Consider the following 15,591-nt stretch of genomic DNA (forward strand, 5'->3'; position numbering starts at 1 on the left):
ACAAACCCGTGTCCCCTCTATCGGCAGGCGGACTCTCAACCACTGCGCCACCAGGGAAGCCCTAGCTATACATTTTTTAAATGTCAAATTAATCATCTTTATCACTCTCCAAAACAAGGAACAAAGTACACTTAAATAACTTATTAGCACTCTTCTCATCTTCTGATACTATTTTCTAGAATTTGAATTCTACCTTTTTTTTAATTGAAAAACTTTTTTTTATTGTGGTAAGATATATGTAATATTTATCATTTTAACCATTCAGAATATTTATCATTTTAACCACTGTAAATGTCCAATTCAGTGGCATTAAACATATTCACAATCTTATGTAACCATCATCACTATCTATACCCAAAACTTTTTCATTATCCCCAACAAAAACTCTGTATCCATTTAAAAAATTGCTCCCCCTTCTAGCCTCCTCCCAGACTCTGGTAACCTCTATTCTACTTTCTGTCTCAATGAATTTGCCTATTCTAGGTACCTCATTTAAATGGAATCATACAATGTTTGTCCTTCTATTTCTGGATAATTCACTAAGCATAATGTCTTCAAGGTCCATCCATGTTGTGGAATACTTCAAATTTCATTCCATTTTAAGACTGAATAGCATTCCATTGCATGTATATACCACATTTTGTTTATCCATTCATTTGTCAGTGGACACTTGGGTTGTTTCTACGTTTTGACTGCTGTGAAAAATGCTATGGACTTGGGTGTACAAATATCTGTTCATGTCCCTCCTTTCAATTCCTTTTTGATACATGCCAAGGAGTAGAATTGCTGCATCAAAGAGTAGTTCTAAGTTTAATAGTTTGAGAAGCCACCAAACTGTTTTCCACAGTGTCTGTACCATTTTATATCCTCACCAGCAATGCAGAATGGTTCCAATTTCTTCATGTTCTTGTCAACGTCTGTGATTCCACCACCTCTTTTTCATTTTTGGCTGTGCTGTGTGGCATGCGGGATCTTGTTCCCTGACCAGGGATTGAACCCACGTCCCCTGCTATGGAAGCATGGAGTCTTTTTTTTAAAAATAAATTTATTTATTTATTTATTTATTTTTGGCTGCGTTGGGTCTTCGTTGCTGTGCGTGGGCTTTCTCTAGTTGTGGTGAGCGGGGGCTACTCTTCGTTGTGGTGCATGGGCTTCTCATTGCAGTGGCTTCTCTTGTTGAGGAGCACGGGCTCTAGGTGCACGGGCTTCAGTAGTTGTGGCTCGCGGGCACTAAAGCACAGGCTCAGTAGTTGTGGCGCATTGGCTTAGTCGCTCCACAGCATGTGGGATCTTCCCGGACCAGGGCTCAAACCCATGTCCCCTGCATTAGCAGGCAGATTCTTAACCACTGTGCCACCAGGGAAGCCCTGGAAGCATGGAGTCTTAACCACTGGACCGCCAAGGTAGTCCCAACCACCATCTGCTTTTTTAATACCTCTCTTAGCAGGTGTGAAGTGGTATCTCATTGTGGTACTGATTTGCATTTCCCTAATGACTAATGATGTTGAATATCTTTTCATGGGCTCATTAGCCATTTGTATATCTTCTTTGGAAAAATGCCTATTTAAGCCCTTTGTCCTTTTATGAATTGTGTTGTTCACTTTTTGTTGTTGCTGAGTTGTAAGAGATCTTTACATAATCTGAATATGAATCCCTTATTAGATATGTGATTTGCAAATATGTACTCTCATTCTGTAGGTTGTCTTCTCACTTTCTTGATAGTATCCTTCGATGTACAAAAGTTCTTAATTTTTTTTTTTTTTTTTTGCTGTACGCGGGCCTCTCACTGTTGTGGCCTCCCCCATTGCGGAGCACAGGCTCCGGACGCACAGGCCCAGCGGCCATGGCTCACAGGCCCAGCCGCTCCGCGGCATGTGGGATCTTCCCAGACCGGGGCACGAACCCGTATCCCCTGCATCGGCAGGCGGACTCTCAACCACTGCGCCACCAGGGAAGCCCAAAAGTTCTTAATTTTGATGAAGTCCAATTTACCTATTTTTTCTTTTGTTCTCTGTGCTTTTGGTGTCATATCCATGAAATCATTGCCAAATTCAATGTCAAGAAGACATTGGATTGTTTTCTTCTAAGAGTTTTATAGTTTTAGCTCTAAGTTTAGGTCCTTGATGCATTTTGAGTTAATTTTTATATAAGGTGTGAGGTAAGTGTTCTTTCCTTTGCAGATAGGTATCCAGTTTTCCCAGCACCACTTGTTGAAAGACTTTTTGAGCAGTCCTTTCCCCAGTGAATGGTACCCTTGGCTCCCTTCTTAAAATCAACTGATCTTACATATGAGGGTTTACTTCTGGGTTCTCTCTTCTATTTCAGTGGTCTATACGTCTGTCCTTAAGCCAGTTCCACACTGTTCCAATTACTGTGGCTTTGTATTGAGTTTCAGAGTTGGGAAGTTTGAGCCCTCCAACTTTATTCTTCTTTTTCAGGATTGTTCTGGCTATATGAGGCCCTTGCAATTCCACATGAATTTGAAGATTGTTTGTTCTATTTCTGTGAAAAAAAAGCTGTTGTAATTCTGGTAGGGATTGTGTGGTATCTGTAGACTGCTTTGGGTAGTACTGACACCTTAACAATGTTAAGTCCTCCTTTCCAAGAACATGGGATGTCTTTCCATTTATTTAGGTCGTCTTTAATTTCATTCAGCCATGTTTTACAGTTTTCACTGTGCAAGTCTTTCATCTCTTTGGTTAGATTTATTTCTAAGTACTTAATTCTTTTAGATGCTGTTGTGAGTGGAATTACTTTCTTAATGTCCTTTTTGGATTGTTGATTGCTGGAATAAAAACACAACTGATCCTGCCTCTGTGTATCCTGCATCTTTACTGAATTCATTTATTAGCTCTAGTAGCTTTTTTTGTGGATTCTTTGGGATTTTCTATACATAGGATCATGTCATCTGCAAACAGATAATTTTACCTCTTCCCTTCCAATGTGGATGTCTTTTATTTCTTTTGACTCTACTTTTTTTAAATGTAAAAAATAGATATTAATTTTTAGTCAATAGTTATTTAAGTTTACAAACATTTCATACCAATTTTCATCCTCACTACTATTTTTTGCTCCTTCTCTCTTGGTTCAATTATTTTCTTGCTAAAGTTCATCCTCTAAGAAATGTCCATTTCAATTTTTTGGATTTGACACCAAAAGCAAAGGCAACAAAAGAAAAAATAAACAAGTGGGACTATATCAAATTAAAGAACTTCTGCACAGTAAAGGAAACCAGCAACAAAATGAAAAGGCAGCCTACTTAATGGGAGAAAATATTTCAAATCATATTCTGATAAGGGATTAATATCAAACTATATAAAAAACTCATACAACTCAATAGCAAACAAAAACAAAACAAAAAAACAATCTGATTAAAAAATAGGCAGAATAGACATTTTCCCAAAGAAGTCATACAGATGGCCAACAGGTACATGAAAAGGTGCTCAGCAGCACTAATCATCAGGAAAATGCAAATCAAAACCACAATGAGACATCACCTCACACCTGTTAGAATGGATATTTTTAAAAAGGCAAGAAATCGCAAGTGTTGGCAAGGATGTGGAGAAAAGAAAACACTTGTGCACTGTTGATGGAAATGTAAATTGGTGCAGCCATTATGGAAAGCAGTGTGGAGGTTCCTCAAAAAATTAAAAATAGAACTACCATATGATCCAGCAATTCCACTTCTGAGTATTTATCTAAAGAACTGCTCAAAAAGATATCTGCACTCCCATGTTCATTGCAGCATTATTTATAGAAACCAAGATGTAGATGCAAGCTAAGTGTCCACTGACGGATGAAGTGATGATAGAGAAAATGTGATACATATACACAATGGAATATTATTTGGCCATAAAAAAGAAGTAAAATTTGCCATTTGTGACAACAAGAATGGACCATGGGGGCATTCTGCTAAGTGAAATAAGACAGAGAAAGACAAATACTGTATTATCTCACTTATATGAAGAATCTGAAAAACAAAACAAAACAACAAAAAAACAAGCTCATAGATACAGAGAACAGACTGATGGTTGCCAGAGGCAACCATTTTGGGGGATGGGCAAAATGGGTGAGGGGGTCAAAAGGTACAAACTTCCAGTTATAAATAAGTCATGGGGATGTAATGTACACCATGTGACTATAGTTAATAATACTGGCACATTTAAAAGCTGCTAAGAGAGTAAATCTAAAAAGTTCTCATCACAAGAAAAAAATTCTGTAACTATGTGCGGTGATGAATAATAACTAGGTTTACTGTGGTGATCATTTCACAACATATACAAATACCAAATCATTATGTTGTACACCTGAAACTAATAGAACGTTGTGTGTCAATTATACCTCAAGGTAAAAAAAAAAAATTGAAAGAAAAAAAAGAAAGGTCCATTTCACAACATATATGTATGTCAAGTCATTATGCTGTACACCTTAAATTTATATAGTGTTGTATGTCAATTATATCTCAGTAAAACTGGGGGGAAAAGTTGGAAATTATTCAAGAAAAAAAGTAAAGAAAGAATGGTCCACAATCACTTATCTGAAATCCTTGGGACCTCTCTGTTTTGGAACTGACAAATTTTTGGGTTTTATAAAGGCAACATGTTGGACAAACTAGCTGTGGTATAACACAACCACTGGGGCTGGGGAAGCAGCCCAGAGTCAAGCATATTAAAATTTCCACAGTGAAACATATAGTCACACTTGGTAGGATAAATAAAGACCAAAGACAGCCTCATAAACTAGTTCAGGTCAAGTGTGCCCACAAATGAGTTTGCTGAAAACTTACCGAAGAAACCTTGTTTTTTAAGCTTTTTTGATTTCTGAATTGTGAATTTCTGAATACTCATAGACCTGTCATTTACACAAAAGTCTGTGGGTGGTAAATACTCTTGCTTTTCATATGCCTGAAAATATCTTTATTTTACCCTCTGGAGTTATGATTTAACCAGGTGGAGAATTCTGGATTGCCATTTATCTTCCCTCAGCACTTTAAGGGTACTACTCCATTGTCATCTGGCACCTAGCATTGTTGTCAAGATGCCACCAGTCAAACTCCTGACATTCTTGATGGAGTTAATCATTCTTATCATTCATATAAGCTATATTCTTTATTGTTAATGTTCTGCAGATTCTACAATGTGTCTACCATGTAGGTTTATTTTTGTTTATCTTGCTCAGGACTTTCACCTGACTTATGTGTTCTGTCAAATATGTAAATTTCTCAGCCAGTATCTTTTAAAATATTGCTTCTTTGCCATTTTCTCTATCCTTTTCTTCTAAGTCTCCTATTAGATATACATTGTTGTGTCTCAGTGTCTCTCACCTGTCCTTTTATAGTTTTTAGCTCTTGATCTTTGTGTTACACTTAGTATTATCTTCTAAATTATGAATTCTCTATTCTATTATGTCTGGTCTAGAGTTCATTCTCTCTCAGTTTTTAAAAAATTCAATTAACTTTTTTATTTCTAGAACTTTCAACTCATCTTTTAAGCCTTATACATGGCTTTGTTTCATTTTGCCTGTTCTTGTTTCCCAATTTTTGTTCTCTCTTAATTTTTTTATTGAAGTATAATTGATTTACAATGTTGTGTTAGTTTCTCATATACAGCAAAGTGATTTAGATATATATATATGTATATATTATTTTCTATTATAGGTTATTATAAGATATTGAATACAGTTCCCTGAGCTTTACAGTACAACCCTTGTTGTTTATCCATTTTTTGTTCTCCTTTTATATTACTACTATTCCTTCCTTTTTCTCCCTGAGGATCCTAAACTTCATTTCAAAATCAATTTAAAATAATTAATTAACTTTATTTTCTCTGGAGTAAATTTATATTTCAATTGCTGGGTTTATTGGCTCTTTTTCTTAGCATCAGTTTTCCTTATATGTTTTGGAATTGCAGTGTGCAAACTCATCTTAAGTGGCAGGCTTTATTCTCTCTACTTGTTTATTCTCTCACTGTCTCCTGGAGACAGATCCTAGTTCAGAACTAGGTATTATATTGGATGACTTAAGACTCCATTCCTGATGATACTGGGGATATCACAGAGACCACAGAGACTATCACTGAATCCCTGAGTAGCTTAGACCTGAGTAGCAAGACTAAGTCCTGACTACAAGGGTGTCTGCTTCCTCTTGTACTCCCAGGTTTTATATAAGCCATTTCCCAGATAGCAATAATAAGTTTTTTTTTGAATCCCCTTTAAAGGGGTGGAAGAAGAAAAGTCTGGCTTTAGTCTCTTGCCCTGTGTGTGACACTTTTAGTCTTTACTATTCCACGAGAAATGAGCACTTAGTTACCTATGCTTCTTCTGAACCCAGAGCACAGGAGGCCTAAGGTTTTAGTCCAATTAACATTGTGGTTTTGTTTAGTTCCTGGTCTATAGGTGAATTTATTTTGATTTTACACATGGCTATATCCTTTAAATTTTCTCTCAGAAAATTTTATCATTACCATGTGTTTGGAATGGATAGGAGGACCAAATCACAAACACTGCAAACCATTATGACCAGAAATCCAAAACAAACTTTCTACCTGCATAAAAATGTACCTTCTTGGGGCTTCCCTGGTGGCGTGGTGGTTGAGAGTCTGCCTGCCGATGCAGGGGACACGGGTTCGTGCCCCGGTCCGGGAAGATCCCACATGCAGCAGAGCGGCTAGGCCTGTGAGCCATGGCTGCTGAGCCTGTGCATCCGGAGCCTGTGCTCCGCAATGGGAGAGGCCACAACAGTGAGAGGCCCGTGTACCGCAAAAAAAAAAAAAAAAGTACCTTCTTATTAATTTTTCATTGTATTTAACTAAACTGAAATGTTCTTTAATAGTCATGAATCTTGAGAACAAATTAGTGGTTACCAGAGGGGAGAGGGGTAGATGGAGGGGCAAAATCAGTGGAGGGGATTCAGAGGTACAAACTACTAGATATAAAATAAATAAGTTACAAGGATGTAACGTACAACACAGGGAATATAGTCAATATTTTATAATAACTTTGTATGAAGTGTAATCTATAAAATATCTAATTACTATTCTGTACATCTGAAATTAATATAATATTGTAAGTCAACTATACTTCAATAAATAAATAAAATTGGATCACAAATTTTGAAAAAAGAAGTTATCAATCTTACTTGTAAAATCAAACAAAAAAGTTCCTAAAAATATCTTAAAGGCCATACAAAAGTATATCAGATGCCTGCCTCAAACAGAGTTCTCCAAAAAACAGTATTTAAACTTCATTGAGCAAATTCTTTCATTTTCCTTAAGTTGTTGGTTTTATTCCCTTGAGATGTCAATTTTTTTTAGTTTGAAATAATTTCAAATTTACAGAAAAGTTACAAGAATAGCACAAAGGATTCCTGTATATCCCTTACCTAGATTACCTGAATGTGAATATTTTACTACATTTGCTCTCAGTACAACATTCTTTCTCTCTCATTCTCTCTCTACTCTCTGTCACACCCATACATATATGTATAAATATAGATATTTATATATATTATATTTCAGAACTGTTTAACAGTAAGTTGTAGACATGATGCTCCTTCACCCCTAAACACAGTATGTATTTCCTAAAAAATAAGTAATTCTCTTATGTAACAATAGTACAATGAACAATATCAGAAATTAAAATCAATATAATACTTTTATCTAATCTACAGACCTTATTAAGATTTCACCAATTGTTCCAGTAATGTCTCCTTTATAGGAAAAGAAAATTCAAGATGATACATTGCACTCAGTTGTCATGATTTTTTAGTCTCCTTTAATCTGAAACAGTTCCTGGGTCTTTCTTTGTATTTCATGACATTGACATTTTTAAAGAGTACAGATTGTACTCCAATTTGGGTTTGTCTGATGTTTCCTCATGATTAGATTCAGGTTATACTCTTTTGGCAGGATTATCACAGAAGTGATGCTGAGTTTTCCCAGTGCATCATATCAAGAGGCACTTGCTGTGGATTAGTCTAATTACTGGTGATATCAACTTTGGTCATTTAGGTAAAGCAGTGTCTGCTAGGTTCACCCACTGTGGAGCTATCCTTTGTAATCAGTAAGTATCTTGTGGGGAGATACTTTGAGGCTGTGGAAATATACTGTTACTCTTCAAACTTTCATTTGCTACTTTCAGCATCTACTGATAATTCTTGCCAGAAACAATAAAAATTATGATGGTTTTGCCAAATGGTTATTTTTCCCCTAATTACATCATTTCATCTACCTTTATAAGTTGACTTTCTACAATAAAGAGAAGATACATGTAAATATTTTTATTTCTTGTTCCTTCTTATACTATAGGTAGCATAATACAGATATTCTTTTGTCCAATTCATAGGGATCTGATGATTTTTTTTAAGCTGTCATGAATAAAAAGTTCAAGAACTCTCTGTTTGGATCCTCTGGCCACAAGAGGACCAAAGATATCAAAATTAAAATGTCTCTGAATTATATCATTTTTATCTTAAAAGGTATAAATAAATTTATTAGAATGAAATTGAGAACAAATGTCTCAAATTGATTTTAAGAAGAAAATAAATTATTTAAATTTCATAGTTTTCGCATTTTATTTGCTTAATAGTTAATTCTAGAGTAACAGATCAAGAAAATACAGCAGAAGCTGTGTTTAAAATTAATGACTTTATAACCAGACATTTGTAAACATGTTAAGTAATGAGTTCTTGATAAAATTTCATTTTCTCATTTAATAACAAAGGCTGTTTACACAGAAAAAAGTCAACAGACTTCTATTAAATGGTATCTGTTTTCTCCTGAAAAACTAAAGAAGTTCTAAGAATTCGTTTATGGTATCAATTCCACATAAACACCTCAATTTTGGATATTAAAAAGCAAAAAGTCAGAATTGATTTAAATTACTTTGGTGAAGTGGCCAGTAACTCAAGGACTACCAAGGAAAGAATTAAATATAAATGTCATCGTAGTAGATTTACATACATAGCCACTCACATTCTAGATAAAGAAATAACAAAGAGCAAAAGGACCAAATTAAAATATTCCAGTTCATTTTCAATGTGCCAAGAGGCAAAAGTTCAAAATTCCTATAGTATTTCATATCTTCCAGGTACTCCTTGCTCTTACTCAAAATGAAAACTGCCAATGAGCACTGACCTACACAGTTAAATTGGATTGCAGCAGTTTGGTCTTCTTAGGCCAGTCTCTTATCTCCTTTTTTCTTTCTAAAATCAGGCAAGCTCATTAGAATATACTATCTTTTGTTAGAATTGGGACTGTTTTTTGCTGTTTTGAGATGAGCTTTATTTGCAAGAAATCCTAAACAGATCTACCAAAAAAGTAAAATATGAGAACAGATCACACCCAATTATGCAGCACAAACTGGCCACACCAAGGTGATAGATACACAGGGTAGAGATCAACCTCTGAAAAATAAATAAGATCAAAGGTCCAAACATTTTAGAAAGAATCATGATTTAAAGTAACCCTTTATTGCTTCTGGAAGCAGAAGGAAAAAAGATATTCCATATAGAGGGAATAGAAAACTTTTGTGGCATATTTCCCATTAATGGATTGGAAAAATTAGCAGACTGGCATTTTGTGCTGCAGAAAGTCACCAAACCCTAAAGATGTATTCCTGGGGCATGGTTTGGTCCCCAGAACTAACTAAGCCTGGGTTTGTTCTTTCCTTCCTTGTGAAGTTCAGATGAAGCCTAAGCTCTTAAATGTTTTCTTTCCATTGCCTATCTGCTATAGAATTTTGCAATGCTAACTTGATGAGAGAAATCAGTGAAGCATGTCAGCTTGGTCTATGTTGCAGAACCCCAAAGTATTATAGTTTCAGCAACACACTTGAATAGAAGTTACCTCACACCAATTTCTTTATTATAGTGCTACAAAGAAATTTCTGCATTAAAGTTCAATGCAGAATTTCTAAAACCATCTAACTCTCTACTGAGCTGTTATAATCTATTGTTCAAACATACAATACACCTATAACAGGAAAAAAATAAATGAACATCATGACCCTGTATCCAAGGAGAAATTTGACCAAGTGTGTGTGTTTTTTTTAAATTAATTAATTAATTGATTGATTGATTGATTGATTTTTGGCTGCTTTTGGTTCTTCGTTGCTGTGCGTGGCTTTCTCTAGTTGCGGCGAGCAGGGGCTACTCTTTTTTTTTTTTTTTTTTTTTTTATGGTACGCGGGCCTCTCACTGTTGTGGCCTCTCCCGTTGCAGAGCACAGGCTCTGGACGCCCAGGCTCAGCGGCCATGGCTCACGGGCCCAGCTGCTCCGCAGCATGTGGGATCCTCCCGGACCGGGCACAACCCCGTGTCCCTTGCATCGGCAGGTGGACTCTCAACCACTGTGCCACCAGGGAAGCCCCAGGGACTACTCTTCGTTGCGATGCAAAGACTTCTCATTGCGGTGGCTTCTCTTGTTGTGGAGCACAGGTTCCAGGTGCGCGGGCTCAGAAGTTGTGGCTTGTGGGCTCTAGAGCGCAGGCTCAGTAGTTGTGGTGCACAGGCTTAGTTGCTCCGCAGCATGTGGGATCTTCCCAGACCGGGGCTCGAACCCGTGTCCCGTGAATTGGCAGGCAGATTCTTAACCACTGTGCCACCAGGGAAGCCCACCAAGTGTGGTTTTAACATATGGTACATTTGGAATATGGTTCTGCTCATAGATATGCATCAGGTGAATCGACTGCAGGTTATCTTCTCTGTTGGCCAGGAAGATATAAGTGCAAGCAGTATAGAAAATAGAAAGCTGCCATGCTGCAGGTGGACGCTCACAATCCTCTTCATCTTCTCATTCTCAGCACTGGCTAAACCAGAACTAGAATATCTGAGATCATTGGCTTCTAAAAAAAAATCTCCAATTTAGGAAGAAATCCAATAGGGACTAATCAATCTTCAGTCACTGTCTAGGGATAGGTGAACAAATTTGTGAGAACTGAGCTGCCCCTGTGGTGGATGAGATTGGTAATTTCTGCAACAGTAAAACAACTAAATCAGAAGCTTATTGGTTCACTCTAATGCCTTAGCATTGGCATTTCATACCAAGGTTTTTTTCTGCCTGACTGAGTAATCCTCAGTAGCAGAGCTAGTTTTCAGACCATGACATCAGTGAGATCATATTCTACTGCATTATGAAGTGAAAAACTCATGAGACAGCCTCAGGCCCCGAGAGCTATGAAAAGCTTCTGCAATGGGAAGCATAAGCAGTGCTGAGCTTTCTTTCCTTGGTTACTTCACGAAGTACTCTTCTGTCACCAAACCCCAGAAAGAATCTTCTTAAAGCAGTGGAAGAGAGCACTTGTCCCATCCTGGGCAGATGCCAAGGGGAAAGGAGAGTGTTTCCAGATAGGGTGATCACCAAGCAAATTCTCCCCAGAAGACTAAGCAAAGGACTTCGTTCTCATATGCTGCTTCTCTGAAAGTAAACTGCTCTCCTCTGGATTTTTATTCATAACTCAGTTAGGCCCCCTGCCAGAGTTGAAAAATGTTTCAAACTCCCTTTTCAAGCCTTCCAACTTCAAAACTGATTGCCGAAGGCCTGGCATGCTGTGGTAAACTCTCAACTGCATATCAATTCCTTACCCACTTGTATCAGTAGAAAAGCAAGATGATTCATTAACATCTGTTTATCCCTTGCAGTTTTAAGTGTTAAGGAACATCTCTTTTATATTGCTCTTTACTCCATGCCAATAGAAACAGGCAAATACATATACCTCAGGATGGGAAATCAATGCACAGAGAGAGCACTGGGAGAAAATTACTGCATACATACTCTTTACAGCATGCTAGAAATTTAAATTACAAAAAGACAACGTAGCAATTTAGAAAATGCTTTTCATATACTATAAAAAAAAGGAAATAAAATTATGTGTACATTATAATTTTAACTACAATAAAGTAGGTCTACAATAAGGAAAATGATTTTAAAAATTTAAAAGAATTATATTTACTCATTGTATTAGGATTGTTAGCTTCTAATTGATTTCTTTGTCTTCCATATATTCTACAATATTATTATATGTTACATTTTTGTAAGAAAAATATTTTTTAACAACAGTTACCATAAATCTCTAGTTTTTCTCATTCCCACAAGGCCTTTAAACACAGGTCTTGATAACAGAACTTCCAGGAGCTTGCCTAATTTCACTTGAAATCAAGAGTAATTGTGTTTCCATGATTTCTCTGGGGAAACATCTCCTAGCCTTACAGGAAAAATGTCTGGACAAAGAATGTTCCTCCTTAGAATGCTGCAGTATTTCTGTTATGTCTTACCTCCTGCTACATGTTACATCTCACATATTTTCTTATGTGGTCTCTAAACCTGTTACCTGTTATTTCTTTCTCTTTGGCTCTACCTTTCAACCTCTGTATCTCTTTTGTCAACAGGCTCATCCCACCGGTACTATTTTTTTCTGTTACTGAAGTTAAATTTAGTGCTGCAGGTAAGGCTCTCCTTAGTCATCCTGCCATTCCTTCCCTACAGTGTGATTACTCTCTACCTCCAGACCTCAAAACAGCTTTTGTCTGTTTTACTGCCAGATCACATATCATATTCTTATCTAATTTCTTGTCAGTTTTCTTCTTTAGCTTTTTCAGCTCAATACTAGTTTCCTTCCAGGTTTTTCTCACCCATTGCACATCTGAGCTTTGTACAACAGTAGATGACATTTTAAGGAACATTCTATTTTCTGCCTACAGCTATAGCTTCTAGGATTTTTTGTATCATCCTTTTGTTCTCACTAGGATCCCCAATATGGTCCCATTAGCATCACCTGTAGATCTCATTGAAGACCCAACCCTATTTTTTGGGTCCCTTAAATGTTAAAAACACTTTCCCTGCTACCCCCCCCCCGCCCCGCCACCCCATTCAGGAGCTGGAGGCGTTACATTTATCAGCTCTCTCGGTTCAAAGCCAGCAAGTAATTCTCAAACCACCATCCTTTGTTCTTGTTCAAGATGATATGAATTAGGCTGAGAAAAAAAATGCTTCATACAAATGCTTTAGTCATAGGCCAAAGTCTTGGATTTGATTATAATTCAAAATGATAATAAAATTGAAGAGGTGTTGGAAACAAAGCAAACAGGGTTTGTTCTGTTAGAGCCACACACATCAGTCTTGCGGCTGCTGATTCCATTCTCTTCTAGGTTATTATTTCATCTTATCATGTCTTGTGTTACACTATTACCATTATCTCCAGAGTTACCTTCTTTGTGTTGTTTTTTGTTTTATCTCCAAAGTTGGTCTCACTTTTTAGAAAAATAAATGCAGTTTCTTTTGGTAGCCATGTATACTTATTTATTTAAAGCTACTGGTAAATCCATTTATATTTTTAAAATACTCATTTTCCTGACTTTAGGTGAAAGCTATTTTGTTTTCTCTTACCTTTCCAAGTTCAAGTCCATTCTTTTCAATTTTTTGCATTAGCTAGGAACTCCTAAAATGAGAGCTCCATGCATACATGATTAAAGTAGCCTTAATGATTCAGTAGTCTATGATGGAAATAAGTCAGTTTCTTCCTGATACCTTTATAAAAATCTCTTCAAATTTTCTTATTAACTCATCAGATTTCAATGTCACTTTGATTTGTTTTCTTATTTCCAACAGAGAATTTTATTTCTAAATATATATGAGGGAAGCACATGCCGTGGAGCAACTAAGCCCGTGAGCCACAACTACCGAGCCTGGGCTCTAGAGCCCCCGAGCCACAACTACTGAAGCCCGTGCGCCTAAAGCTCATGCTCCACAACAAGAGAAGCCACTACAATGAGAAGCCCACGCACCACAACAAAGAGTAGCCCTGGCTCACTGCAACTAGAGAAAAGCCCACACGCAGCAACAAAGACCCAATATAGCCAAAAATAAATAAATAAACAAATAAATAATAATAAAAAGATATATGAGGGAAGAACTCTAGATAGTAGGCAGGTTCTTACACAAAACTTTTGTAAACACTGAGAATCTAATGTGTTATTTGGTTAAAGACCTCAGAGAAAGAGGTGCCACAAAGTTTCTGAAGATCCTAGGATAGTTACTCCAGGAAATCTTAAAGAAAGAACATAAAAATTTAACAAGGGCCTCCCCGTTCCCCAAACACCTGTTTGTCAGGTGAAGTCTTGAATTCATTCACATAAAACTTTCTCTGTGACATAAAACTTCTTAATATTGACTTATTTTAGAACATTACCACTCTCTAATTCTTTACTTGGTGCCATTTAACCAACTACCAGTCTTCTAAAAAACAAAGGACATTTTTCAATATTCTTTTGTGATTGCTTGAAAATCACAAAGCAGCTATAGATGACAGAACCTAATGAAAATCTATACTGAAAACTCACTTTTCCTGCCAAACCTTTAAAGATTCACTTTAAGTAAGAAATATTTTTTCTTTTTTTTTTAAAAAGAGGGACACAAACAATAACTTGGACATAAACTTGTACCTTAGAAAGTAAGATATTGGTAGAATGACCATATAATCCAGCAATTTCACTTCCAGGTTTACTGTCAAAAGAAATGAAAGTAGGGACTCAGATATCTGTACACCCATGTTCATCATAGTATTATTCACAATAGCCAAAAAGTGGAAGCAACCTAAGTGTCCATTGACAGGTGAATGAATAAACAAAATGTGATACATGCATACAATGAAATATTATTTAGCCTCAAAAAAGGAAGAAGATTCTGATACATGCTACGACATGGATGAACCTGGAGGACATTAAGCTAAATGAAAAAAGCCAGTCACAAAAAGACAACTATTATATGATTCCACTTATATGTGGTATCCAGAGTAGTCAAACTCATAGAGATAAAAAGTAGAATGGTGGTTATCAGGGCATAGGGGGAGGAGGAAATGGGGAGTTAGTGCTTAATGGGTACAGAGTCCCGGTTTGGGAAGATGAAAAAATTCTGAAGATGGATGGTGGTGACGGCTGCAAAACAATGTGAATGTACTTAATGTCACAGAAATGTAGACTTAAAAATGGTTAAAATGGTAAATTGTATGTTATGTATATTCTACCACAATAAAAATAAAGAAATGAAGATACTGGTTAAGATAATAGTAGTAACGTAACACAAAAACCCAGTATGTATATTTATAGAATTGCCTGATGGAAGGAGAAATTGGAGGTTATAACCAAAACATTTTTTAGAGTGGGTCTGAAGTAAGAATGTCTACAGCTTTGTTACTGAAAGTGTGGACCAACGACGGCAGCATGGGTGTCCCTTAGAAGCCTCTTAGAGATCAGAATCTAGGCCCCACCCCAGACGTAATAAACCCCATTCTGCATTTTAACAAGATCTCCAGGTGATTCATAGACACATTAAAGTTTGAGAAGCACCAGTCTGGGGCAAATCTTACCACTTTTTAGCTGTGTGACTTTGGGCCAGGTACTTAACCACTTTGTGCCTCAATTATGTTTTATCTGTAAAATGGTGATAATAGGAATGCTTACTATATAAGGTTGCCAAGGATTAAATGTGATAATAATGCCTGTGGTATAATTCTTGGCACATTCAGGGACTATTAGCTATTATTATTACTTTGCTGTACAGAAAATCTGTGAAAGTTGATTTCAGGGACTTTTCTAAAAAT

The 15,591-nt window shown here is 36.6% G+C and overlaps 1 protein-coding gene across 7 annotated transcripts in view; it reads right to left on the bottom strand.

Annotated features, from left to right (window-relative positions):
* CSTPP1 (centriolar satellite-associated tubulin polyglutamylase complex regulator 1) overlaps nt 1-15,591 on the bottom strand; it is a 199,982-nt gene that overhangs the window by 121,276 nt on the left and 63,115 nt on the right. For 4 of the 7 annotated variants that reach the window (XM_060103123.1, XM_060103126.1, XM_060103124.1 and 1 more), the window contains one exon: nt 14,435-14,495. The exons of the other annotated variants lie outside the window; for them this stretch is intronic. In XM_060103123.1, the coding sequence (XP_059959106.1) occupies nt 14,435-14,495 (61 nt within the window). The remainder of the gene's footprint in view (nt 1-14,434; nt 14,496-15,591) is intronic. 7 annotated transcript variants of the gene reach the window in all.

Source organism: Mesoplodon densirostris, chromosome 7 (assembly GCF_025265405.1).
Source record: "Mesoplodon densirostris isolate mMesDen1 chromosome 7, mMesDen1 primary haplotype, whole genome shotgun sequence".
NCBI classification, from domain to species: domain Eukaryota; kingdom Metazoa; phylum Chordata; class Mammalia; order Artiodactyla; family Ziphiidae; genus Mesoplodon; species Mesoplodon densirostris.